This window comes from Drosophila obscura, unplaced genomic scaffold (genome assembly GCF_018151105.1).
Source record: "Drosophila obscura isolate BZ-5 IFL unplaced genomic scaffold, ASM1815110v1 contig_186, whole genome shotgun sequence".
In the NCBI taxonomy this organism is placed as follows: Eukaryota; Metazoa; Arthropoda; class Insecta; order Diptera; family Drosophilidae; genus Drosophila; species Drosophila obscura.
This window is the reverse complement of record NW_024542774.1, coordinates 439,354-464,616: the sequence shown is the minus strand read 5'-3', so window position 1 is coordinate 464,616 and position 25,263 is coordinate 439,354. Positions and strand designations below refer to the sequence as shown.

The 25,263-nt window shown below is 47.3% G+C and overlaps 2 protein-coding genes across 11 annotated transcripts in view; both read right to left on the bottom strand.

The window, feature by feature from the left end:
* Positions 1-178: 178 nt before the first annotated feature.
* LOC111080258 (protein Wnt-2) lies at positions 179-8,663 on the bottom strand. 2 transcript variants are annotated; one of them, XM_022375746.2, is made up of 5 exons: positions 7,393-8,663; positions 1,396-1,613; positions 1,057-1,340; positions 802-989; positions 179-677 (listed from the first exon to the last, which is right to left on the bottom strand). In XM_022375746.2, exons 1-5 carry the CDS (start codon positions 7,521-7,523, stop codon positions 362-364), a joined length of 1,137 nt encoding a protein of 378 aa, XP_022231438.1. In that variant the 5' UTR covers positions 7,524-8,663; the 3' UTR covers positions 179-361. The 2 variants fall into 2 exon arrangements, with proteins under 2 accessions (XP_022231438.1, XP_022231439.1); XM_022375747.2 differs by having other exon boundaries at positions 1,396-1,608.
* Positions 8,664-11,859: 3,196 nt separating this feature from the next.
* LOC111080506 (calmodulin-binding transcription activator 1) overlaps positions 11,860-25,263 on the bottom strand; it is a 36,959-nt gene continuing 23,555 nt past the window's right edge. For 3 of the 9 annotated variants that reach the window (XM_022376150.2, XM_022376157.2, XM_041592788.1), the window contains 16 exons: positions 23,228-23,295; positions 23,018-23,153; positions 21,759-21,830; positions 21,528-21,672; positions 21,380-21,435; positions 19,880-21,322; positions 18,741-19,805; positions 18,083-18,684; positions 17,903-18,016; positions 17,715-17,824; positions 17,465-17,593; positions 16,543-16,610; positions 15,694-16,472; positions 15,556-15,630; positions 15,183-15,296; positions 11,861-15,119 (listed from right to left, as the gene is read on the bottom strand). In XM_022376150.2, the coding sequence (XP_022231842.2) occupies positions 15,050-15,119; positions 15,183-15,296; positions 15,556-15,630; positions 15,694-16,472; positions 16,543-16,610; positions 17,465-17,593; positions 17,715-17,824; positions 17,903-18,016; positions 18,083-18,684; positions 18,741-19,805; positions 19,880-21,322; positions 21,380-21,435; positions 21,528-21,672; positions 21,759-21,830; positions 23,018-23,153; positions 23,228-23,295 (5,046 nt within the window). In that variant the 3' untranslated portion in view covers positions 11,861-15,049. Of the gene's footprint in view, positions 15,120-15,182; positions 15,297-15,421; positions 15,450-15,555; positions 15,631-15,693; positions 16,473-16,542; positions 16,611-17,464; positions 17,594-17,714; positions 17,825-17,902; positions 18,017-18,082; positions 18,685-18,740; positions 19,806-19,879; positions 21,323-21,379; positions 21,436-21,527; positions 21,673-21,758; positions 21,831-23,017; positions 23,154-23,227; positions 23,296-25,263 lie in introns of all 9 variants that reach the window. The other 6 variants (XM_022376153.2, XM_022376154.2, XM_022376151.2 and 3 more) reach the window with 6 other exon arrangements.

The window sequence follows — 25,263 nt, the reverse complement described above, 5'->3', positions numbered from 1 at the left end:
GCGCTTGTTGCTCTGCTTCAACAATGTGACAATGTTTAGGCCGCGATCTTGCTGCGCAGGATTCCATTGAATTTTCCGGCAGGCCTACAGTTGATCAGTAATTTGCTTCCAGCTGCTTTGCCATAAATTCTTGTGACCTTACCGAAAAACAAAAAGAGAAGCGCCTCTAAATAGCGATTCTATGTTGATGTTAAATGGTTTTATTGTAATCTGGAATGTGTCTGCGTGTGTTTTTCCTGTGTGGGTGTGGGTGTGAGTGTAATACATTTCTGATAATACTTAATTAACGCATTTGTTATGACCTAATCCTAGTCCCATCAACATTGAGTGTGTGTCCTTGTGGGTCCGTGCGGGTCTGCCACTATTTACAGGTGAACTCCTCGTAGCTCTCGTCGCACAGCTCGCACTCCACCTGGCAGCACCATCGGAACTGGCAGCGGCACTGCTTGCTGCGTCGGATGTGCTGCGTGTTATGGCCACGCCCACAGCACAACAGGTCACAGCTCTGTGCTCCGTGTCCATTCCGCTGACAGAGACGACCCGCCGTGCCAAGGGTGCCCGTCTGAAGGCTGCGCTCACAGTAGTTTGGCGACGCCTCCAGGTAGATCAGCTCCATGCGTTTTGGCCACACCAAAGCAGGCTTCGGGGGGCGGGCTCCGGCACTGCCATGCTTCTTTCTGCTCGGCAAAGAGAGGCGAAAGAGTTCGTGAAATGAATTTTCAATAGTGTACGGAGTTGTTTTGCTTTCTGGGCTCAAAATCTTTCTGGCTAAACTTGCGATCCAGCTGTTGACTCACTCACCTGCTTATTACTAGTCTCAGTCCACGTTTGCCTCGAACGGCTTGAACAGTTTTGGCTTTATGATATTTCTGCATGAGCTTGTCGCCGATCAGGCGGAACGGTGGCAGGCTCTTCCAGCAGGTCTTCATCACGCAGGAGCCGCTCACGCCATGGCACTTGCAGTCCGTGCGAAGAAGTTTCTTCACCAGCTGATGGGGACGAGAACGGAGAGTCATTAAGGGACAGCCCACAGATGATAATATCCCGCATACGCACCGTTCGCCCGGCTCTGTTGTTGTGGAGATTCATCAGCGTGCGGGCATCGCGCTCCAGCTCACGGGCATCGATGAACTTGCGCGCATATCTCATGCCAAAGTCCACATCCGCGGAACAGCCGCCCCATTTCCAGGGCTCTGCTGGAACGCCATCCGCGGAGGGGACAGCTTTGTGCCGCACATCGCAGCCGCAGGTGGAGATGTTCCCGCGGGCACAGGCAGCGGTGACTGCATAGGCGGCTCCAGCACTAGCTATGGCATACGTATAGGCAGCCTCTCGCGATGCTGTGCAAGGATTAGATTAGAGGGCTATCGAATGGGGTTTTGCTTGCATACTCACCAATGGGTATGACATGGGCGAAGACATTACGCTGCCACACCTCCGAGCAGTTCCAGCGGTGGCCCCGAAACTGCTGCTGGCACTCCTGGGCCCCCAGCTGGTGGCCCTCGCCCAGGGCGATCAGGGCGTCCGGCATCTCTCCGCACAGCTGGCGCTGCGGCAAGGTCAGGCCCGGAATGCGGCCACAGAGCATGGCGGATGTAAAGCTGGACACTAATCTGACGAGAAATCAAAGCAAACAGAACCATAAATAACACCCTGTAGACCACCAAGCGACATCGAATAAAATATTACAAACAAACGCCGATCGATCGTTCGTTCGGTCGTTCCATCGATCGCTCGGATCGCTGCTGGGATCGTTCGATTGGCAATGGCTGAAAAGTCGTGCACAGAAATCGCCGCCAGCACTGGAGCTGGGGCTCGATATTCATTTTCATTTTCCATTTCGTTTGCCAATGGAGGCTTCAGCCCCACATCTCGGCCAATCGAAGACAAACGTATTAAAGCCAGGCCAAGTCGAGTCTGGCCAAGATTAATGCGTTGCAGTTGTTTGCTGACTCTGGCAGGTGGCTGTGGCTGTGGGAGGGCTGCCAGTGCAGAGGGGTCTTACGGGGCGTTATTCTGTCAGTTTTAGTCAAATCTTTGCCGCCAGCTGTATTATTAGCCATAATTACATGGATATGGATATAGAGATGGCGATGGAGATGGAGATGCAGGAGAAGCTCAGGCTCGGGCAAGCAGCCATCGTGACTCGATGGAGTGTCCAATCAACTCAACTCCGTTTGAGCCACGTTGATCTCCGCATAGCTGATCTCAGTTGTTGAGTTAAATGGCCAAATTAATGCTAACCGTCAGAAATGGCAAATGGGATTAATGAGTTTTGACAATGAGTTGCAAATTGCCAGAGTCGGAGTCAGAGTCGGAGCCCAATAGCCAGGTGGGGGCGTCTCCCACTCCCACTCCCACTCTCTCTCTCTCTCTCTCTCTCTCCTTTCTCGCAGCCTACTCTCCGGCCCACTGTTGAGACGTGTCCAACTGTCTAACCTGTCGATTTGCGGCTGCCAAACCAATCAGCATCAAACAGCTGGTACCATAATCAAGTCGTAGATCGATCGCCTTTTGTCCGCACCGGTGGACGGGGGAAGTGGGTCGGCCGAAACTGGGATTGTTGCCATGCCAAACACATCCTCGGGCCAAAAAAACAATTGGGTGGGCACAACTCCAGGTCCGACTGGTTGCCACATGGCCGTGCCACATCTGTATACAAATGTAAATTGCTTTCGCTGCCTGCCACTCCGGTGTCTCCAGCATTGCAGCTCCAACTCTTACAAGACATTTTTAATTGCGGCAATTAAATCAATTTACAGAAAATTACACATTTTACCAACCGCAGAAGAGCACGGAAGAGTCGTCTTCTCCCCCCAGACCTAAACGAACCTTTAGCCGATCGATTGTGTACGTTGATCGACGCGGGTTGATCGACTTTGTTGATGTTATGCCCTTCCAGAGGTATACCAAATACCCCTTTGATATACCCAGGATGTGGTATATAATATACCAGGGTATTTCAGCTGTCGACCCGCCCCTTCTATCCTTTCTGTCTTGTTCATGTTGATGTTGTTGTTGTTGGCTTGTTAAACATGCTGTTAACATGACTTGAACGAACCGGGACGATCGATGAACGATGAAAATTGGTGGCAAAACTAATAATTAGGCTCGCTTAACCGGCACGACCTGGTAACTGGCTGCCTGGGCTGGCCTGGCCTGGGCGAAGGGCCCCCAACCACAAACCTTCAACTTTTAGTTGGCCCGAAAACAAGCTGATCAATCTGTCGGTGCATCCGTTCTGACTGTCAGTCAGTCAGTCAGTCAGTCAATAGCTTTTACGTGCGTTCGCTCAGCGTGACCGTCATGCCCCCCTTCCCTGTGCCCTGCCCTTCTTCTATAACAACTCCCAACCTCCGAACAGCCGAACGAACAATCAAGGCAACCATCTCTCCTCAACCCTTTTGTTTTTAGCTGCTTTATTTGCCTGCCTCTGCCGCTGCCACTGCCGTTGCGGCTGCCTCCGCCTGTTGCATGTCAACGCCGACAATTTCATCACCATCATCATCATCGCCATTACCTTCCGCCGTTCCCTGGCCCTGGCCCTGCCCAACCCATCCCCATCTCCATCTCCATCCCCTTTAATGATCTCCATCCTCTTGAAGAGTCCAAGTCACGTGTGTGTGCTTGATTTGTGCTTTGTTTCGCGGATCCCTTTCTCTGTTTTTTTGTCCTTAGACTGCTTCACTTTTTTACTCGTAGTTTTATCTCTGGTTCTATATCGAGCACGGTTCGGGGTTCTGCCTTCGTTTCGTGACCCTTTCTGCTGCGTGAGAGCAAGGACCTGTCATGAACTTGATACCATTTCCGCCTCCGCCTCCGCCTCGGCCACAGCCACAGCCTTTCCCACCACATACGAGACTCTCTCTCCATCTACGAGCATCCCAAATAGAGTTTCGCATTAAGAAAAATGAAACTAGTTCCATTGACAGTCTTATGGCTTCTGCTCTGCAACAAATTGGTGATTCCTCAGCCAGTAATTTGCACAAAAATATTTGCCACGACAACGCGGAATCATTAAAAATGGATTAAGCCAAGCGCATAACTCAACGCCGGCAGCTGGAACGGAGCTGGACTAGGCCCGGGGACGGGGGAGATAGGCCACTTATGTGCTGGCTGGCCAAAGCATAAATGCCCGAACACAGAGCGATTCAATACTCGTAACTGGCCAACAGCAACGCCAGCCAACAGCACAGCCCCAAAAGAGAGACCGAGAGACCGACTTAATGCGCACTTTGGAGCCTCATAAAAATATGACTTTAATATTTTCACGCGCAGGCGTAGAAGCCCGAACCCGAACCCGAACACGATCTCCTCTTCCCTTCCCTTTCCACTGTACAGGCCAGACACTGGCCCGGCGATCCTCGACTGCCGCATACGCTGGCTGCGCCCGAGTCGATCTGGTTAGGGCCCTGTCATAATTGTGCGAATCTAGTCCGCTGCATAGTTTCGACCCACCGCTGTGTCGAGGCCTGGCAGTGGGACAGGGGACTGGGACCGGGACCGGGACAGGGACAGGGACTCCAGCGAAGGCGGTTGTGGTGCGAGTACTACACCAGTAGCGCCTCCAAGAGCAGGCAGAAAAATATGACTGGCGCTCTCGCCGGTAATTACATGGCTTGCTGACATGTTCATGGCTCTCCTTGGACCTGCATGGCCCTGCCGCCTACCACGCTGTGTCCACGCCCCCCGCCCCCCATCTCCTATGGCTCCTTTTGGCACCAATTGGAGGCGGAAGCAACAAAGGCGCTTTAATCCAGACAAAACAATGCAATGCCCTGGGTCCGCAGTCTTCCATCTGTCTCCCTCTCCATTGGGGCATTTGAAAGTTTTGTGGCGCTGATAAAAGCAGCAACTTTGCTCTACAGCTGCATGTAAAGTGGGCGGTGCCGGGAGGGAGTGGTCAACGGTGGGGCAGAATGTGGGCGGAGGGGGGGGTGGGGAGGGGAGGGTGCAACGAACAAACCGAAAACCCATAAAGGCTGTTCAACATGCCATCAATAAAATACAAATATTCCAAGACCAAGAAGCGCAGCGGATGGGTGGCTGCAGAGAGAGAGAGAAGGAGGAGAGTGGCAGTGGCAGTGGCAGTGGCGAGCGGCGTGCGGCCTAAAGGAGCATTGAAGCGAAGCAGACCATGGTCATGGCCAAGAAAAATGTCGCTGCCACGGTCAGACAAACGGCCAGCAACAATTGCAGCCCATCCTGGCCACAAAAACGACGACGTAATTGACCAGAGAAAGACATATGTAGGTGCACTGACAGAAATTGGAGAGAATTAAGAGAGAGTTCTGGAGAAGTAATACAAACATACGGATCCGTGTGTTTTGATTTCACAATAATATATATATATGTATATGGGGAATAGGGAAGAAATACAATAAATACAACTATAGGAAATGATTTAGAATGAAACCAGAGCGAAGAACCGAAATACAATACGGCCTATTAGAGTCAGCCGGTGGCCAGTCTGCGCTTTCCCCTTACTCAGAGGGTAACCCGAGCATGGAGTGAACTCTGAAGAGGCAGCGACTTGACTCCAACGGGCAAAAAGCAGAGCAGGCAACCCAACCACTCCCTCCACTCGCTTTGTTTGCCTACGATTGTTTTGCTCAGTGTATGTTTGCCGTGTCCATGTAACAGGTAAAAGCCAAAACGGATCGTTCGTCATGGACAATTGGCAGAGACCAAGTGGTCGAATGGCCACTCAGCCATCCGGCTCTCTCTCTCCTCGCTCTCCTCCTGCGGCTCTTGCGGCTCTTGCGGCCGCCCTTGCCATCACGGCCCAGACAAACAGACAAACAGATCAACGGCAGATAGTTTTGTTTGTGCTTTGAGGTTTGCAGTCGATCACTCATCCATAGCCAGAGCTACGACTGCATATACGATATACGAGTAGTAAAAAGAACTCCACCAACTCCACTGTAGCCACAGAAAAGATTCCTCGACCACCTTTGCCGTTGCCGTGGCCGCTGCCGCTGCCGCCGACGGCTCCCGCACAGCTCTGCAGGTTGCCCTGGGAAATTGGCAACAGGCAACCGACAACTGGCAACTGGCAACTTGCAACAAGAGTTTATGCCATTTTGGGCTTGTAAATGCAACGGGGTTGGCCAACAAGTCTCAGCACACAGAGTGATCTTGATCGCAATTTGAGCGTTTGTCTGCACGTTCATGCGTTCCAATTGTCCATGTACGAGAGCAGAGCAGAGCAGAGCAGAGCAGGAGATGTGGATCGGGATATGGCTGGGGAGCGGAGTTGTGGAGGGAGTTGGGGCTGCAGCTGGAAGTTGTTTCCTGCTTGGTGCGGAGGCATGCGCCTTAAAATTGCAGTAACCTCAATTACATGAGCTAAGAATTTCTGGGTTAAGACCCTTTTCTCAATTTTTGTTTCGTTGGTCTCTTGGCTTGGTTCAAGCTCTGGGCCAAGGCCTGGTCGGCGTTGCTGAAGCTCTCTGGCATTCATTGTGTGCACAGGCTCAAGCTGGAGACCTCAGCGTCTCATCGCGTCGGCCCACCAGTCCAGTCCAGCCCACTGCCACAAGGATGGAGAAGAGAGAGAGAGAAGTGGAGCCGCGTATCTTAAAGATACACTCCACTCATTGCAGTTGCAACTGCATCGGGGCAATTAGATAGCAGTCGGAACAGCCACAGATACGGACAGACACACACACACATACATACACATGTACATGGACAAGGCAACGTTGATGAGTTTATGGCAAAAATTGATTTCAAGTTGTCGTTGATGCTCCTCCTCCTCACCATCCTCACCAGCCCCTCCCCACAATGCCGCCTTCCGTACCGCGGATAGTGGTGCTCCTCCGCTGTATTCCGCTGTATTTGGTACAAATGGCAGTCGCCTTGATGACGAGTCGGCTGTCTTTCTGTCAGTTTTGTGTTTTAGTTGCTGCCTGCCATTTAATTGCCAATTTTAATGAGATTTTTTCCAGCGCGTTTTCTTCCCACCCTACCCCCCGCCTCCAGCACTTACAGTCGTCCGACCGATTTATGGCAACGCCTGCCGTCATTTTTCCAACCATAGAATAGGCTCTAGGAGCCGAGCGAGCACACCACGAGTCTTGAGGACTGTGAATTGAGGCGTACACTGTTTGGGCGTTCGATAAGGAATAACAATTTACATATGTACATCCCGTACATCTCGCTGTGGTTTTTGCAGATAAAAATTAGCGATCGTGTCCAGCGATGTGCGCGATAGGAAGGACGCCACGCCACGGCACGAAAGAGTTGTCAACCCGAGCAGATCTGTCAGCGATAAAAAGGCTAAAGCCCAACCAACTGCCACACGAATCCAAAGAATTGTTAGGCAGTAAAAGCTAATGGCCATGGCCAACACCATTGGCAGGGGCACACCGATTATGGGAGCTACTATACCTTATTTCCATAATCCAGAGTATGTAGATTAAGAGCTTGTTATGCGTTTTCCACATGACGATGCAGATCGATCCGAGGCGGCACACAACACAAATACAGGCGCAACAATTGCCACTATCATCATATCCCATTCGCACTGAGAGTCTCGATTCCGATTCCCCAGATGGGGCCTGGAGTCCGTTCCTTTTGCTGATGCTGCTGTTATTCGAGCGCAGCAGTTCCTATGGCTCCGCTTTACTCGTTAACCACTGCCATAGGAAACCAAAACGAACAGAACCGAACCGAACCGATACGGAAATTCTATTGGCTGTAAACTAATGCCTCAATGTCTGGTTGTTATTAATGATCCGAAAACGCAGACGGCAGCAGTCAATAATACACACCAATACACCAATGAACACTTGTAGGAAGAGGACCGGCCGGCCAGTGACCAATACCGAATCGAAAAAACGAAAACCGAAAGCCAAAAACCGAAATACAAAAAATACACAAGACGGCAAACTTTTTTTTTTGTCCAGTTGTTCATATGCTAATTAACACCTTCTGCTTCTGCCAGCGGCGTTTCAATTAAGTCATCGCGAGAGCACCAAGATCGGATCACAAAACAGTTTTCGAGATGATGCTGGGACTGGGACTGAAGCTGGGACTGAGGCTAAGGCTGGGCACTGATGGTGCTGTTGTGGCCAGCAGCAGCTCGTTTATCAGCGCGTGCGTTTCATTCATGCAAATCTCCGCCTTGGCCCGGCCATAACTCACAGCCGAAACTGGCATCAGCGGCGGCACCATCATCCATCAGTTGGGCCGCGGGACGGTGCGGGGGTCCGTGCTCTGTCCGACTACACGATTTTTTAATTTATGATAAAGCGCCTCCGACTGTCACAACGGAATTGCGGCAATAACCATAAACGGCTCAGCAGGTGAAAATTACCAAAAAAAAAAAAGAAAAGAAAAGAAAAGAAGAGAAGAATTGCCGAATGCTGGAGAGTCCGGGGATAGCTGGATCTTTGGATCGTTGAGTGTCGCTTGAAATGCTTAGACGTCCCGTGTGCGGAGATTAACATAAATGCAGCTCATTAGTGACGCAATTAAAGAGCCGAGCCGACAAACGACAAACGGAGCCAGGAACACCGATCGATTGTTCGAGTCGTAGGAAGGAGGTACGGCACTGCCTAATGGCTGATCGCTGCACGAACCCGATCTGCCAGATTGCCCTATATGGTATATGGTATGCTGTATGCCGTATGCCGCTCGACCGACCGTCGCGCACGAGTTATAGTTTAAGTTTGAGCGGCCCGAAAAAAATTCACACACCACCCGAAACAGCCGGGCCGGGCAGCAGCCAACATGTTCGAGTCTGATGTGAGGCTTGAATAATGAATGAACGAATGAATGATTGAAAAGTAACCTATAGGGCATAAACAAAGTAAAAGCGGCTAGAATTTTGTGTAGAATAATATTAGTGCAATTTGAATCTACAGAATTTCCCAGTTGTATACTTATCTAGATAAGATATACTTTACTTTTACTGCAGAAAATATTAGAAGTGTGTATAGATTCACGTACAGCTTACATAAATAGAACAAATATTCTGTCTTGTATTTTAACTGTTATTGATCAAATTGATCAAAGAATTCTATACAACCTGGCTCTCGCCTCAAACATGTTGCTAGGCCGCTAGAGCCAACTGAAGTTTAAGCCCTGTTCGATGAAGCTGGGCGCAACATGTTCGTACTCCAATGATTGCTTGCGATTGGCTGCTGATCCTGCACGTGACTGGAATGTAGCCCCCCGCCCCTGCCCTCTTGCCATTTCCGAAAGATAATGATTTCGATTTAATGATTGTTTGGGAGAAAACTTTCTTCGGCAATCAATTCAATTATGTGGTTAAAAGTCGTGTTTTTGCGTCTGAGAATTTTTGTTGTGGCAGGCTAAACGATTGGGACTGGGGCTTCTCTTCGACGAATCTTCAGGCCCCCTTGCTTCCCCCTATCCACCGACCCAGCCTGGGCGATTTGTCAAACGTGTCTAACAAAACACAAATCATGTTCATCAAAAGTGTGAGGCTACAAATGTGTACAAAATTTAACAGATTTTTCGCAGATTTTGTTGCTGCTTTTCCACGCTCAAAATTTATAACTTGTGTTGACTCCGACTCCGACTTCAGCTTCAACAGCAGCAGATTTCTGCAGTCTACAGTCTGCAGTTTTACAAATTGTTTTTGAACATTTGTGCAAAGTGATTTATTGTCGGTTATTTGCAGCCCGCCTCTCGGTTACATTGGGAAATGTTTTAAGCCTCGATATATTATTTTTCACGCGCCTCTTCTGCCAGCCCCAATGACAACTGCGCGGGCATACGGTAGCCGGGAGGAGGTACTGCGGGACTGTGGGACTGTGGTCCCAGTGGCTGTGGCTGTGGCTGTGCAGAAGCTGCAGCATCTAATGCATTTCTCGGATACTTGTGTCGTCTTAATTGATATGTCATTTATGCTAATTCCTGGCCTCACAGGCCTCGGGTCCGGAACAGTCGCTGCATACTACATGCATGCATATATATCCCTCTCTCTCTCTTGACGACTGGATGTGGGATACAAGACGTGTTCTGTTTAGTGCCGCCGCTGAGGTAACGCTCGATGGCAGTCTATTAAATGCAATTAAGTTAATTTAAACAGTTTGGTGGAAAGCCGTTGACAGCTAACAGTCAAGAGTCAGCAGGTGCCCGCTGTTCCAGCTCGAAATAACAATTGAAAATCCATTGTTGTTTACTTGACTTTAGTTAGCCGTCACCTGAGTCATCATCCTCATCGCTGGTACCCAGAACCCCCGATGATTAGAATGATGATCATGATGATGATGATGAGCTGTTAATCCCAATAATAGTTGACGTCAATTACTGCCAATCTCTGCCCCGATGTATTGTCAGCATCTGGCTCTGACTCTGACTCTGAGGCATAGCCAGCCCCAGTCTTGGCTGACCCAGATACCGGGACAGGGACAGCCAGTAGTCTATTGCTGAAGTACCCGCAACACACTCGTAGTTTATTGTGTGCCAAGACTTTTAAATTTAATTGTTTTATGAAGCCTCAGCCTCTCTTTATGGCCAGCAATTGATTGTTGATTAGCTGCAACGCGAAAATGTCGCTGCAACATTGTTGTGCCTCAACGGATCTCGAGGATCCCACTGGCCTGGCTGCAGCGAAAGGTAATCCAAATCGCTCCATTGTTTCTGCTCCGAGTCAAGTTTCTTGCCAAAGTCTTTTGTTTCGCAACAGAATCTGTAGCATCTGTCGTAAGTTCTACTGTCTCGCCAGATCCGATCCATTCATTTATTGATGTATGTATGTAAATTCCATTGAAATTTCATAGCTCAGAGTTCTCTTCCCCCAGCTCCAACTTCCATCAGAATAATTGGCTACCTTTGCCCCAAGCCAGCTTTCGTCGCTCCACTGGCAGCTGACCATAAAACAATATATAAAACGCACAGAAAAAACAAGGCACAGCAGCCATGAAATAATCATGAATAGCCCAAAAAGTTCCATTTAAACAACAGAATTACCAAAAAAAAAAAAATCAAGTGAGAGAGGGAGAGAGAATTGCTTTCGGTTTATTGTTATTTGTTATGGCTCAACGCTCGGTTTCACATTTCCCCCACGGAGCAGAGCAGAGCAGCTTCCGCTGCCCGTCGAACGCCAAGCAGCGGGTGGAGAGGCATGAAGAGGCATGACAGCCAGTGAAGCGATCAGGTCCGAGGAGTAGGAGTGCGGAAAATCGCATTGGGAAAATGCTGTTTCGGGCTAAACACCGATTGCCCATAAACAAGCTGAGCTGTAAACTGAGCTGGAAAAGCGGCGCAGCAGCGGCAGGAAGACTCTGCCTCTGGCGATGCGATGGCCAACGCATCCGATTTCATCCACTGGCAAAAGGTCGATGCGGAGCCAGTCTATGAGTGGAGGAGCGATTTATTAACAAGAGACTGCGAATGCTGTGGCATTTTGCATTGTGCTCGTAATTACGAAACAACGGCCGACACCTTCGAAAAAGATACAGATGTATCTACGCCCCATTAGCTCATCCTCAACCCCGTCCCGGTTACCATCCATCCCGCTGCGAGGCAGCAGCAGCGGCAAGTGTTAATTGAGCTCAACCAAAAAAAAAAGAGAGAGAGAGAAAAAAGAAGATAGCGAAGGAAATGCTGCTGACCCAAGCAGCTGCCAGGAGAAGGTTTCATTTCGTTTCGTTTAGTGTTTGGTGGTTTTCCGTTTCTTTTACCTGCAGATACCGACACTTTCCCCGGACCGGGCTGATAGGGTTAGGGTTCGGGCCCAAGGACAAGGACAAGCCATTGATAATGACTGGCGCCAGTTGGCCAGCGACTCACTTGGACAAATTGATCGCTAATTGGTGGAGGAAGAGCGACAGATTGCGTCCGATCGTGGGAGGATTAAAGGGCAGCGACTAAAGTGTTGAATTAAACTTTATTGAATTAATTACAATTATACAGAAACTGGAAAGTCGTTATACAATTTATAAATATGTATATATTGTATATATATAACTCTATCTGTGTGTGTGTGTGTGTGTGTGTTTGTATCAGTGTCTGTACATATATTTGTATGTATAATACGTTGATTCGTTAAACATCCTTTAGTTTTTGCATATAAATATATATGTATTCATATATTTGTATGTATGTAGATATAGTATGTATATAGTTACATGATGAATATCCCATACAAGTAGGTATAATTATTTAAAAAGAGTACACTCTCTATGCATACAATAATTCGCTTAAAAGTTTAGTTAACAGTTTTCACATACTCTCGTACCCTCCAAATATTTGCCCTACTAAGCAGAAACAAACAATTCTCAGATTTAGTTTTCAATTAGTTAGGGGCTAGGTTTTTGGTATTCAGTTAGGATTAGGTTTAGGTTTAGGATTACTTAGTTGGAGTAGAATGTTTTTGCCTGGTACATGCGCCGCACTTTAGAAGTTCTATTAGGACGAAGATAGGTAGAAATTATCTAACAGATATGTGAGTACCAAATATCCAATTACATTAGCTAAAATATATATATATATTATTATATTATATATATATATTGGTTGTTGTATAAAGTTTCGTTAAATATCAACAATTTTTGGTGTTTTATTAGAGTTTAGTTCAGTTGATAGAAAAAAAAAACGCTTCAAATGAAACTAGGCGAGGGCGAAATGCCTATATCCTACGATCTGTTCGATACAAGATATACATAGTTTTTTTTATTGTTATTTTTTGTGTGTGTGTTTATCGTATCGTATATATGTATAATTGTTTGTTAGAGTTTTAGTTTAGTTTAGTTTAGATTAGTTTTTAGTTTTAGCGCCAATTGGCTTAAGGTACTTAAGTTTTTCTTTGCCCTTTGGCCGCTTCTCTACCTTAAAAAAGACTTCTTTTCCATTAAAACACACTCAGGTTTCATCTACATTGAGGTTTATAAATTGTGTGTGTGAGTGTTGGTGAGAGTATAAGAGTGTGTGTTTGTGTATTATGTGCAAATATTGCCATTTAATTAGATTTCGATTTCATTTTCGTTTTGTAGTTGCTGTTTACATGTCTAGCACACTGCCTAAGCAAGTTAACAAAATTGATTGCAATTCTTAAAGTCAGTTGAGTAGTGAAATCGTATTTAGTCTTCATTTCTGTTTTCGAATCAGTTGAGTTGATCAGATCTATGTATATGTATATAGTACACAGTTAAGTAAGAGAAAAATGCAATCAAAGTTCCGTTGAGTAGTTGTTAAGAGTGCGAATTAAGTATAATAGTTCTGTAGTTCAATAGTTAACAATGTGTCTCGTCCTGCCCTGTCCTGTCCTGCCTTCACTCCATTCCACCGCTGCTGCGGCTCTGATTGTGACAAACGTTCACAGATTTCCAAGACTCTGCCACTGAGGCAATCGCAGTTGAATATTGGGATTACACAGTAAGTCGGAATTTGTATTTTATTCATTTGTGAGCTCTTCTGCTTTCCTTTCCCCTTCGTAGTTTTAGATTTGGTGTATTTACATACATTAGTTTTTGTTTGTTTGGTTTGTCTACTTATTCAAACTTGAACGGTTCTTAAAAATTGTTTCATTGCATCATTCATTGCCTATCAGATCGGTATCGTCGGTTCATTCTCTATATATATGTATGTAAGTAGGTATATATATATATTTGTTTGGTGTATATTTGTAAGTATATATGCTTTTGTTGGTATGTTATGAAAGCTAACAATGTGGACGGACAAAAATAATTTACAAAAATTCATTTATTGTTACATTTAGTTTAAAAACTTTTCTCTCTTGCTTTTTGGTTTTTTTTTTTTTTGGGTTTTTGGCTGTGTTGTCAAGCAATTATAGATCGCGTATCAATCAGTTGAGGCAGCAGAAAGTTGAGACTTAGATTTCCACCATAACAACGTGCCCCCGTCCACCGTCCCTACTCCTTTCAAGTTTGTTTGGGTGGAGATCTGAGGGGCTGGGGGGCTTAAGTCATCATCCAAAGGAGCTTCACAAGGTTATCTCTACGTTTGTTCTATTCTATCATTCACTAGGCTTAGTCTAAGTAGTCACATAAATTAAGACTTAGCACACATGCATAGCTTTAAGTACTTGCGTGAGGGGGAAATAAGATTAGTTTTAGCTTTGTTTGAAACATGATATATATATGTATATACGGCCGTATGCGTGTAGATTTGCAGCTGCTGCGCCACTCCAAATTCTACTCTGATTTTAGAAATCAGCAACAACATTTTGGACTTAAGAGTGGAGTTCCCCCATACATAGTCTTAGAGCTAAATAGCAGTTAGCGTAGCGACTAGTTAACTAGCTATCTAACGTAGTGTAGTCGATGATTAATGCATCTGGATTGGGGTGTTCTTTGTTTAGTTTTTTGTTTTTGTTTTGGGTTTAGAGACAAGCATAGTCGCATTGCAGAGCTTTGCTTGTTAGTAAAATCAAATAGACTAGAATTTAGTTAGTTGGGCATATCTATATATAGTATGTGTATATATGTATGTACAAATGTAACTATATAGGGGCATACACTTGCTATTAGTAATATTCATTTAGGTTCTTTTGTATATAATATATATACTATATGTATGTATGTATGTTCATATGTGTATATCGTAGACTACGATTTCCGCTACAATTGGAGTTAAAAAGTTTTTTCAAAGGCTTCGGTAATAAGTTCTTTCAAGTTGACAAATGGAAAAATTGTGTGTTCTCATCCATCTCCCTGGAGTTCGGTTCGATTTTCAGTTAAGTTTAGATTAAGTTAAATACTCTTATTTGTAAAAACCACTAACCTAGGCTAAGTTCATTTTGAAATCAGTTACAAGTTTTTGTTTTAAAATTCGTTACGCAAATGAATCAAAGTGCAGTTAGTTCTTGCTACTAATTCAGTGATAGATAGGTAGAGAGAGAGAGAGAGTTGAGTTGAGTTAAGTTCAGTTAAGTTGGAAGCAAAAGTTTCACTACGGAGGTGCTTGAATTTTAGTCTTGATCGAAAAAAATACGAAAGTAGAAACGTTTCACTCAGTTGGTAAAGCTATTCATAAATTCTTATGGAACGTTGTGGCCTGTAGCCCGGCCCCTTCGTTCCTATGTTATTAAAAATGTTCACTCAGTTTACCCTCACTGATTGGATTGTAGATTGTTGATGCTGTTCATATAGGTGGTCTGCCCACTGATCTGGGCAGAACTGCTGCAAATGGTTTACAGATATTACAAAGAATTCGAAACATCATAAATGAATGCATCAACTTACTTATTTTCTAGGCAAGCCAAGATTTCCTGCTGCCCTTGAAACTGCAAGTTTTGAAGGTATTCCGCCCTGCGTTGGTGCACCAGCTTCTCTTTTTCGGCTCGCTCTCTCTGTAGTCTGTACGTGTGGGGGGAAATGAGCAATACCATTAGTAAGTCTGATAACATGGGAATCTACATGTCATAAATTGCTAAATTAAATGTTTCAAAATCGTTAAATAATAATACTCTGCGCCGTCTTACCAAAGTCGTCAAATTGGCATCCCAAATGCTTGCGTGCAATTACAGTACCCATGAGTTATGTTAGCTTATGGTTATCCCATATCTACTATATATGTAGCTACTATGTCTAGCGACTAGTTAGACTATTAACTTACTTGATGCGTGATTGTCTCATGAACTGTTGGATCTTCCTGGCAGCTTGATTCTGGGTGGACTGCGAATAGGTTCGTCTGGAAAATGCCATAAAAATGAGTAAAGAATGATTTTATTTATATTTGTAGTTCCACACTCACTTCAACGGTCCCGAGGGACTTGTTTCCTTGGGCGTGCTCGGCTGGGAGCCCATCTCATGCTGCTGCTGCTGATCCTGCTTGTAGTGATCGTAGAAGCTGGACAGGCACTGCGAGTTGCTGCTGACGCTGCCATGATCGCTGCCCCCTGCCATGCCCTGGCCCAGGCCACTCTTCTTAAAGCGTTTGTTCTTTCGATAGGAACGATAGCCATGCTGGATGACCAGCGCGGCGTTGGTCATCTGCCTGTAGTAGGCGTACTGCTTGTACCGCCTGTAATAGTTCTGGATGACGATGGCGGCAGTGCGCTCTTTGTTCTGCTCCTCGAGCTTCTGGCGGCCCTTGTACGAGCGATAGGCCTTCTGTATGCACTTGGCCGCCTCGTACAGCTCCCGCTGCTCAGTGTCGGTCAGCGTCAGCTTGGAAAAGTCCGCCTCGAACGGATACTGCGACAGGCTGGAGGCGTGCAGGAACTCGGTCAGCTGCTTGGTCGACGGCGGCGGACTGGGCGAGCTGACAGACGGATCAGTGCCCAGTATGGAGTAGCTGGCCGGCGACTGCAGCGGTCCCGAGCTGGCGGGACTCAGGCTGGAGCAGGGCGTGCTCACATCGTGGTACCGATAGCTGTGGTCATGGAAGTCGAAGCTGAAGTCGCTGTCAAAATGCGTATTGGGCAGCGAGTCGAGCAGGGGATCCATAAAGCTGTCTGTCAACGCCGATGACTCTGATGTCAATGGCTCAGTCAAGGGGCTTCCCAGCACCATCATTTCATCTGCTTCATTCTGTTAATGTTTTGGATCGTTAGTTAGCAAGGGAAGTGAAAGTGAAAGTATTTCGCTGCCTAAAACTTACTTTGATGCGCTCGGGCATTGCTGCTATAATGTGTTCGGCCAGTGTCAGCACTTTGGCATCCGAATCCCCTGAAAACATGCCATTATCCAGAAGTTATCAATAACTGTTTGCAGTTTATGCGAATATTCTTTATACAAATGCAGAGACATGGCAAACGAGTCTACTAAAAATAGAGCTGGGCACTTTTTGCCTTCATCTTTAATTTACTTTACTTGAATATCGAATGAAATCAGGCCGAGGAAGCCGAGACCCAACTCTATTTTAAAATGCTTGCACAATATTTAAGTACATTATTATTATAATTAATATTTATTATATTATTATACACCGACAAGCAATTCGTTGAGTTTGTGTGTTTAGTGTGTCTGTGTGTGTGTGTTGGTGTCTAGCTATTTACATACATATGTAGGTACAAACACACATTTCGAGTAGTAATACGAGTATTTACAACGATCAGTTCGTGGCTGATTATGCGAAAGGCGGGCGGGCGTGTGTTTGTCAGTTTATAGTTTGTAATTGGTTGATTATAGTATAGACATCGATATAAACGCACATTTATGTAGTTTAGGGTTAGTTCTAGTCTGAAACTGCACCGCCCCGCAACAAGGGGCGCACCAACCCAGTAACCAGCAACACAGCAACCAATATTAATAACGAACATTTACGAGTACATTGATTAAACGAGCTCCACAATACACATACATATACATATACATATATTTATAGTCACGTATACGGGCAACAACAACATCAACAGCAACAACAATATGAACAACATCGATAGCCATAGCCCCACCCCATAGACCCCCAACCCATACCAGCATGGTTTTGGTTAGTACATTTTAGCTACAATACGATTAAGTACAGGTGAGTGGAAGAGAGAAAGCCGGAGAGAAGCAGTAGCCTCTCTGCCATCACTGACCTACAACTGCATCGGCCAGGGCCAGGGCCATGTCATTGCCTATGGTCACATCTGTGGCGCTCGTCAAGGTGTCATCGCCATCGATATCTTTGTCGTGTATGGGGCTCGATTCGCCCGTGGATACCTCGCCTAGTTTTAGAATTTACCGAGAACATTTTCACATTGATCATTTCTGTTTCGTTCAAGGATAAACCAAGCACTAGAGATTGGATCTCACTTGTTCATGCACAGGCCGATCCCCAACACTTACACAGGGCAAAATCCATTTTACGCAGTGGCGAGAGCAGGCAATTGGTCCCAGTCAGCGTATCCAGCGGCGAGTCCACGCCCAGTGCATAGTTGTCGTGGCCCTCAAAGTTGCTGCAATGGGCAGGGAATCGAATACGTTCACTAAATGCCCGGGGGGGGAGATACATCTGTACTTTGCGGGTACATTACCTGTGCAGCCTGGCCAGGGATTTGCCCGACTTGCTGCGTATGTCCATGTTGATGCCGCTGTCTATGGAAGAGCGCTTGGAGTACCTGCTGCCGTTGTTGGGCGGACTTTGATTGCTGGCGGAGCACAAAGAACTGAGTGACGTGGACTCTAGCGGCCATTTGGGAGAACAGACGACTCACCTGTGCACTGCCCCAGGTCTGAGGAAGACGCCATCGTGCTTTCTTTGGAGGATCTCTAGGTCAAAGCTGTTGTAGATCTGCTGATGATCCTCCGTTTCCGTTTCCACGCCAATGTTCATGGAAAGGTTGGCCAGGCCGCCGCGCAAGTGCGGCTTGCGGCAGCGCTCCTTCTCCAGTCGAAACATCTGCACTAGGAGATGTTTGTGCCCCTTAAGGTTGGCCAGATCCAGTGGCGTTTGCTGGCCCTGCGTCTTGATCTTCAGCGCATTGTGATTCCACTTATAGAGCAGCAGGGAGCACTCCACATGGCCGCGCACACACGACCAGGCGAGCGGCGTGAAACCGTAGACATCCTGGCTGAGGGCGTCCAGCTCCGTTTCGAGTATGATATGTGGATTCTCCGCGCGCCAATTGAGCATGGCGCCCACCAGCTTGGCATAGCCCAAGGCGGCGGCCAGATGCAGCAGCGTCATGCCCCGCAGGCCCACGGTCCAGCTAGCCACTGTGCTGGGCATGCTCCAGGCATGCTGTGTCAGCTTGTGGCAATACGCCACCAGCTTCTCCTCAAAGTTTGGCTCCAGATAGAGCGCTGTGTGGTCCGACTGCAAGGAGAGAGCACTTCAGTTAGAGGAGAGCTATAAAACAATCGTCAGCTCACCGTCAGCTCCTGCTCCGTCTTCAGCTGCAACTTGTCATCGATGGTCGAGAGGCGATTGAGCAGCGTAAACTTGTACAGGCAATCGTTGGAGCTGCTCGCATCGAACGGGGCGTCGGCCAGCAGCGACAGCTTGTACTCGAACATGACCGAATTGGACACAAGAAAGCCGCCGCAGGCGACCTGAAGCGTCACAAAGCCCGCCTCATGAGCAGGACAGTAGCAACGTAGCACTCCCTCCTGCACCATCTGCGTGGGCACGGGCTGGGCATCGAAGAGCACCGTGTAGGCGCTAGCACCATTGCTGCTCGTCCAGGGTCCGGCAACAAGCACCTTGACTCCACCCTCGGTGTAGGACCACTCCGGACTGAAGTCGCAGATGTTGTGGATCTTGCGGAGCTGCTGGGCCTGAGTGGCCGCCTGTCCCAGATAGGAGCCCTGCTCCAGGGCCGTATTGTTCAGGGCCTGCTTATCATCCAGATCCAGCTCGGGGAATTCCACGAGCATATCGAACGCATCCAGATTGGCAAACACATCGTCTGTTTCATCCTCTTCAGGTTCGGCTTCGACTTCATGGCCGAGTGGAGGTTTCTTCTCCACTTCTTGGGGATTGCTGTTGCCGTTGCTGTTGCTGTTGGTTTGGCTACTGTTGCTGCCGCCTGTTGCTAAAGGCTCTATCGTTGACGTGGCGGCTGCTTCTCCTGCAGCCGTATTGTATGGCTGCATATTGGCTATCAGTGTACGTTGAATATCCTCATGGGATAGATCCAGGGTTTCGTTGAAGAAGCTCAGGGTCTCGGCAGCATTGCCCGCCTGGGGCTCGTCCACGCTGCTGTTGCTGCTGCTGCTGCTGCTATGGCTGCCGCTGCTGCTGGGGATGCTATGGCTGTTGTTCTGATTGTTGGCCCCAAAGCTGTTGCTCTCGTCGCTGGCGCTTATTTGGCTGCTGTTATCACTGGAAGCACTGAAATTTGCACAACCATTTTGGCTCAGAGTTTGAGGCTGAGATTGACTCTTGTTATGGCCATCTGTGGCCTGATTGTTGCTGCTGCTGCTCCCTCCATTCAGCTGTCAAATAAGTTTGAATTTAATCAGCATAAATACTTACAATGAGTGCAGTCGATTTTGCGGTTTCTACTCACCTCAGTGAGCGCATTGGCGCTCATTAAATTATCACAAGTTGCTGCCGTCGATGTCGTTGTAATTTGTTGCTGCTGATTGCCATCGATAATCGATTGTAAGGAACTCGAGGTGGACGATGTGCCGGACGTAGATGTCGATATAGATATAGATGTGGTTGTGGCTATAACTGTGGAGGGGGTGTTATGGCTATTCACAGCGGAAGACGTTGAAGCCGTGCTGTTGCTGCTGTTGTTGTTGTTGTTACTGCTGCTGCTACTGCTGCTGCTGAGACGATGCTCAGGTGACATGCACATGGCCTCAACAGGGGGCTGCACTAGGGTTGGGGCATGTGTTTGTATTTGGGTTTGAGTTTGGAGTTGTTGGCCACTGTTTGGGGTTGCTGATGTCTGTTGCAATTTATAATAATGTTGCTGTTGCTGCTGCTGCTGGCTGTTGTTGCTGTTGCTGGAAGTATTCAGTTGCTGCTGTTGATTGTACATGAAGTTATTGTTGCTGGGGTCGTTATTATTTACGACATTTAATTCGTTGTTCGTTTGAGCTGATAATTGCTTGACACTGGCACTGCCGTTGCCGCTGCCGTTTCCATTGCTGCTGACAGAGTTACTGATTTTGTTTGCAGTCATGTGGCTTTGGATTTCAATTAGTTCGGTATCCATGCCATTTAAGACAGAGCCGCCTCCTGCTCCTGCTGCTGTTGTTGCTGCTGCTGCCGCCGCTGCTGCTGCTACTACTGTTGTGGAAGGGTCTCTGGCTGTGGCCGTGATTGTTGTATTGGCAATTTGCAGGCGATGATGATGCTGATTCAAATGAGCCGAATTCTGGCTCTGACTGGCCACGAATCGTTGCAGACTCAATTGTTGCTGCTGCTGCTGCTGATGTTGCTGTTGCTGGTGATATTGCTGTTGCTGCTGCTGTTGTTGTTGTTGTTGTTGTTGCTGCTGCATCACCAGATTGCTTCTTGCGGCCAGCATCTGATTGGCACCACGATATTGCTGCTGATAGCTGCCATCGCCATGTCCCGTCTGCTGCTGTTGCTGCTGTTGTTGCTGTTGAGGCGGAATGATCTGAAACTTGATGGCCGACTCCTGGGGCAGCTGTTGCGTGGCATTGTGGTACTGCGCGTGCGGATTGTCCAGGTGCATGCCGTCGTTGCGCTGTCGCGGCCGCTCCGCCCAGCGGGAGTAGAGCTTGCTGGCCACCACCACGTTGGGCGTGCCATTGTTGAAGGCCCCCTCATTGAGTCGCTTCTCCGAGGCCGATGCGGCCGCCACGGACTTGATGATGCCGCCCGTGCGCCGCATGACGGGATGTGTGCAGGTCTTGCCATCGGCACAGCCCGAGTCTCCGCAGCCGCAGTCCAGCTGCTTGACCAGGGCCGCCTGGCGGGACAAGCGCTGCTTCTCCATCAGCTGGCACACAATCGACTCCACGGTCTCGGCCGTCTACGGGTAGGAATAATTGAACAATTGGGACTCTAGTCTAGTCCGTGCACTACTCACCGATATCTCAATGTCGTTGCCCGAGTCGGAGTCATCGTCAGAATTAACTGTGGAGACTGGAATGGAGGGAATGAAGGGAATGAAGGGAATGAAGGGAATGGATTATCACTCGAAGGCCAAAGGCATTCTCCCACTTGCTGCTACTCACGCATCGGCTTCAGTTGGCTGACCAGCTCCTCTTTGGTCCACTCCTTCTTGTCGCCCCACAGGGTGATGCTGGGGGCAATCACTGCCATCTTGTTATCATCCGGATACGGCACATTCAGATAGTGCACCAAAACAATGTCCGGATTCTGTTTTGTGTAGCAAGAAAAGCGAAGGAAGTTTTATTTTATGAAATTGGAATGGGGATGGGCATGGGGACACCCTCCCCTCTTACCTGCAACAGCCAGTAACATCTGCGATGAAATGTGGGCAATATGGCCGAGTGTACATAACAGCCGTAGATGCACTGTGGAGGAGCAGCAGAGAATCGGGATTTTGTGATTGTAAGCAGCAAGCAGATCGAAGGAAAATTCAATTTATCAAAACAAGAGCATAAAACAAAATCCAAGACCTGCCGAATTTGGGCTATCTGTATCTGTGTGTGCCCCCTGCTGGGAGCGAATTCATTTAATTGAAAAACATAAAAACGGAGCTCAAATTAAATTACCAACCGCCCACGCTAGCGGGGGGGCGCCACAGCCTCTTCGTCTAAGTCTCGGATACCGATACGGATACGTAATACGTATACGTATACGAATACGGATTCGGTAAGTGCCAAAAATCAGAGGCCAAAAGGCAAAAGGGTTTCCCCTGACTTCGTTGCGCATTTTTCTTGTTCTCTGGGGGAGTCCCTCTGCCTCTTAATTTTTCTATTTATTCCTTTTTCTATATTGTTTTTTGTTTTTTTTTTTTATAAGTTTTCCCGCTGATAAATTTGTTGGCTCTCGTTGTCCGCGATATGCCGCTGACTTCTTCTGTTTTCTGTGCTGGCGGCAAAATTTCTTGTGTCCCTAACCATCGCCCGGGCTTGGGGTTATCATGTAAGGAGACGGCACCCCGCAAGCACTGCCAACTGCATAAATCTCAGCCAGCCAGCCAGCGTTTACTAGCAAATGTTTTAAGAATAAAAATTAAAACAAACCAGCGAAGAAATACGGAGAAAAAACTCAAGAAAAGTGGTGGAAAAAATTGGCGTGAAATTGCCAAATGTTTTTATGTTTCCATAATGGGGAATGAGTCGAATGAGATAGCGATAGAAAGACGGATGGACGTACGGACGGACGAACATCCTTCAGACATTATAAATAAGCTTAACCCTTGGCCAGGGCTGATTTCATTAGCAGGCAGCGGGCGACGCGTCATTGCCTATATCCTTGGGGCAAACACTTGCAACGGGAGCGACGGACACAGTCAGTTTTCTGTCTACTTCCGGCGGAAAATCATAACTCATTCGGGCTGCCCTCCCCCTCTCCCTGCCCACACATCATACGGTCTCACACAGAAGGAAGCCCACCCGTGGATGGGTTTTTTGTTGTTTTTTTTTCTGTTTTTACTGTTGCCCTTTGACAAACGATGCCAATGGCTTGCGACTAATTGCCTAATTGTGCGCCCAGAAGTGGCAGGCACTGCCACTGGCACTTGACTTGGACTCACCTCAGTGCCTTGTACTTTCAGTTTCATGTGATCCTCGCGCGTCGTTTTGCCATCCTTGCGCTTCTTCCAGCAATAGCCATCGCGACGGTAGCGCACCTTCTTCCGCGAGTACAGCAGCAGGGAACCGCTCTTGGGTCTGCCCAGAGAGAGGATTATTGGTATGGTGATGGTGATCATGAGGAGGAGATCTTCAAGAGGCCAGTGACTCACCTGGTTCGAACCTCCTTGGACTGCCACTCGCAGTGCTTGTCAAAGCTGATAAGAATCGCAGCAATTTCCTGAAATAAGTACACTTTATTTATTTGCTAATCTGGAATATATATTATTAATGTTAATCTAGAGATATGAGTGGAACGAACGACATTCACGTGAGCCTTATCATCACTGTGACACAATGGCTAAAAGTTATCCACTCTGGCATCTGTTAACCGCTTGAACTGGCCCACAACTAACGTGCTAACAATTTCCTGACTTAATGGCAAAAATGCTATGCTGCCCAGTCACGGCACTCGCGGCATTTCCTACGCCAAAACTTCAGAAAAAGAGCAGAAGGGATTTCTGCGCCATAAAACAAAGGAAAACATTTTAGAAATTTCATTTGACCGCAAAGCGGACACTGCCACAAAGCAGGAGGAAGAGGAGCAGCAGCAGCAGCAGCAGGACCAGGAGGAAGGGTGCACAGTGTTAACCACAATTTACAGGTGTCGCCCCGGCAGTTGACACTTAACCAAGCTGGCCAGGAACCACCAAGTGGCACAGACGCATCCCGAGTGCAATTTGTGTGCATATTTGAAATGCTCGCTCGCTCCCTCTCTCTCTCTGCCTTGATAAGCAGTCGAAAGGACACGCTGCAATGAGGGGCAGTGGAGAATGGTTGGATGGAGGAACCAGAACCATTCAAATGCAAATCACACAACAGCCAGCGAAAGTTCACAGAGAATTTTTGTTTGCTTTTTTTTTGGCCATTTGGACTTGAATTTTCATTGCATGTTTTGCCGATAAAGTTATCAATTTGTTTGCTTCCCTGACGTTGCATGAATAATGTAAAGTGGCCATCCATCCATCCATCTATTCATTCATTCATTCATCCTTCGAACAGTCCTTGCTATCCTGTGGCTCCTCTGGAGCATCCTCAGCTGTGCAGCAAAACATTTTCCATATGCCAGTTGGCGGAAGAAATCGCAACATTTGCGAGTGTCATAAAAATTGTATGCACACACACACACACACACATATGGAAAAGGGGGAAAACCCCCCAAGGCTATGGCGGAGTTGGGGCAAATCACAGGCGCGTGTTTGTCAAGTGGCAAACGTTTGCATTTTGTACAAAATTGCCTCTGACTTGGCCCTTTTTGGTTACATATATATGTATGTATGTACGTATATAAAAAGATAGAAAGATACTCGTAGATATAGATGGATGTGTGTTTGGTTTGGTTATTTATGCATGGCTCCAGCGACCTACTCCAAACTGCTTCCCAGTCCTCCGGCTCAATCCCCCGTCTCAATCTCTGGCATCGCTTTATATGATGAATTCCAGGCACATACGCGGAACAGGCTTCGGAACATTGAGGAGGCGAAGCATTAAAAATTTATGCCCACCTCAGCAGCGTATTTCCCCTTCACCACCCCACCACAATCGTAGACATGTATGGGCGTGGCCATGGGCTCTACTCAGGCGACCTTTCAACACTTTCACCCGAGTGGAGAACAAAAACGATGCATCCATCGAATGGCACAGGCAAACAATTAGAAAGCGAATAAAAACGGTTCAATATTTAAAACAGACTCCAAATAATGAATAGAAAATCTGGGAAACTTAATTACTGTTTGCTGTCCTATATTAAGTATACGAACCCGTCCAGAAGGTGGAAAAACAATTGGAATAGCTCTTCTAGGATATTCCTCTCCAAAAACCAGATTTTTAGACTTTTAATAATAACTTAATAGAGACGCAAGGAAAGTTCTACCGAAAGCCTGCCAAAATAGCAATGCGAAACCCCATGGAGCCCCATTAAAAGGACTTCTGAACAGCCATCCAAAAGGTATGCCTTAGAGCAGGCTAATTTAAATCTTGCCCCATGGCCACTTAATCACTTCCAGTCAGTGCTCGTGCTCGTGCTCGTGCCCGTGCCCTGCCCCCTCGGCTGACCGATGCAGAAGTGGTAGTATGGCATGGAACACATCTGGGGGTCATACAGAAAATATACAAATAAAATTGCGACTCATTATCAATTTAACTTTTT

Bases quoted from the DNA above. Each gene is read 5' to 3' on its own strand.
- LOC111080258 (XM_022375746.2), bottom strand. From the start codon at position 7,523: ATGGGATATGATGATAGTGGCAATTGTTGCGCCTGTATTTGTGTTGTG. The intron at 990-1,056 runs GTGCGTATGCGG...CGTCCCCATCAG, and splicing joins ACAACAGAGCCGGGCGAACG to CTGGTGAAGAAACTTCTTCG. The intron at 678-801 runs GTGAGTGAGTCA...TTTGCCGAGCAG, and splicing joins CTGAGACTAGTAATAAGCAG to AAAGAAGCATGGCAGTGCCG.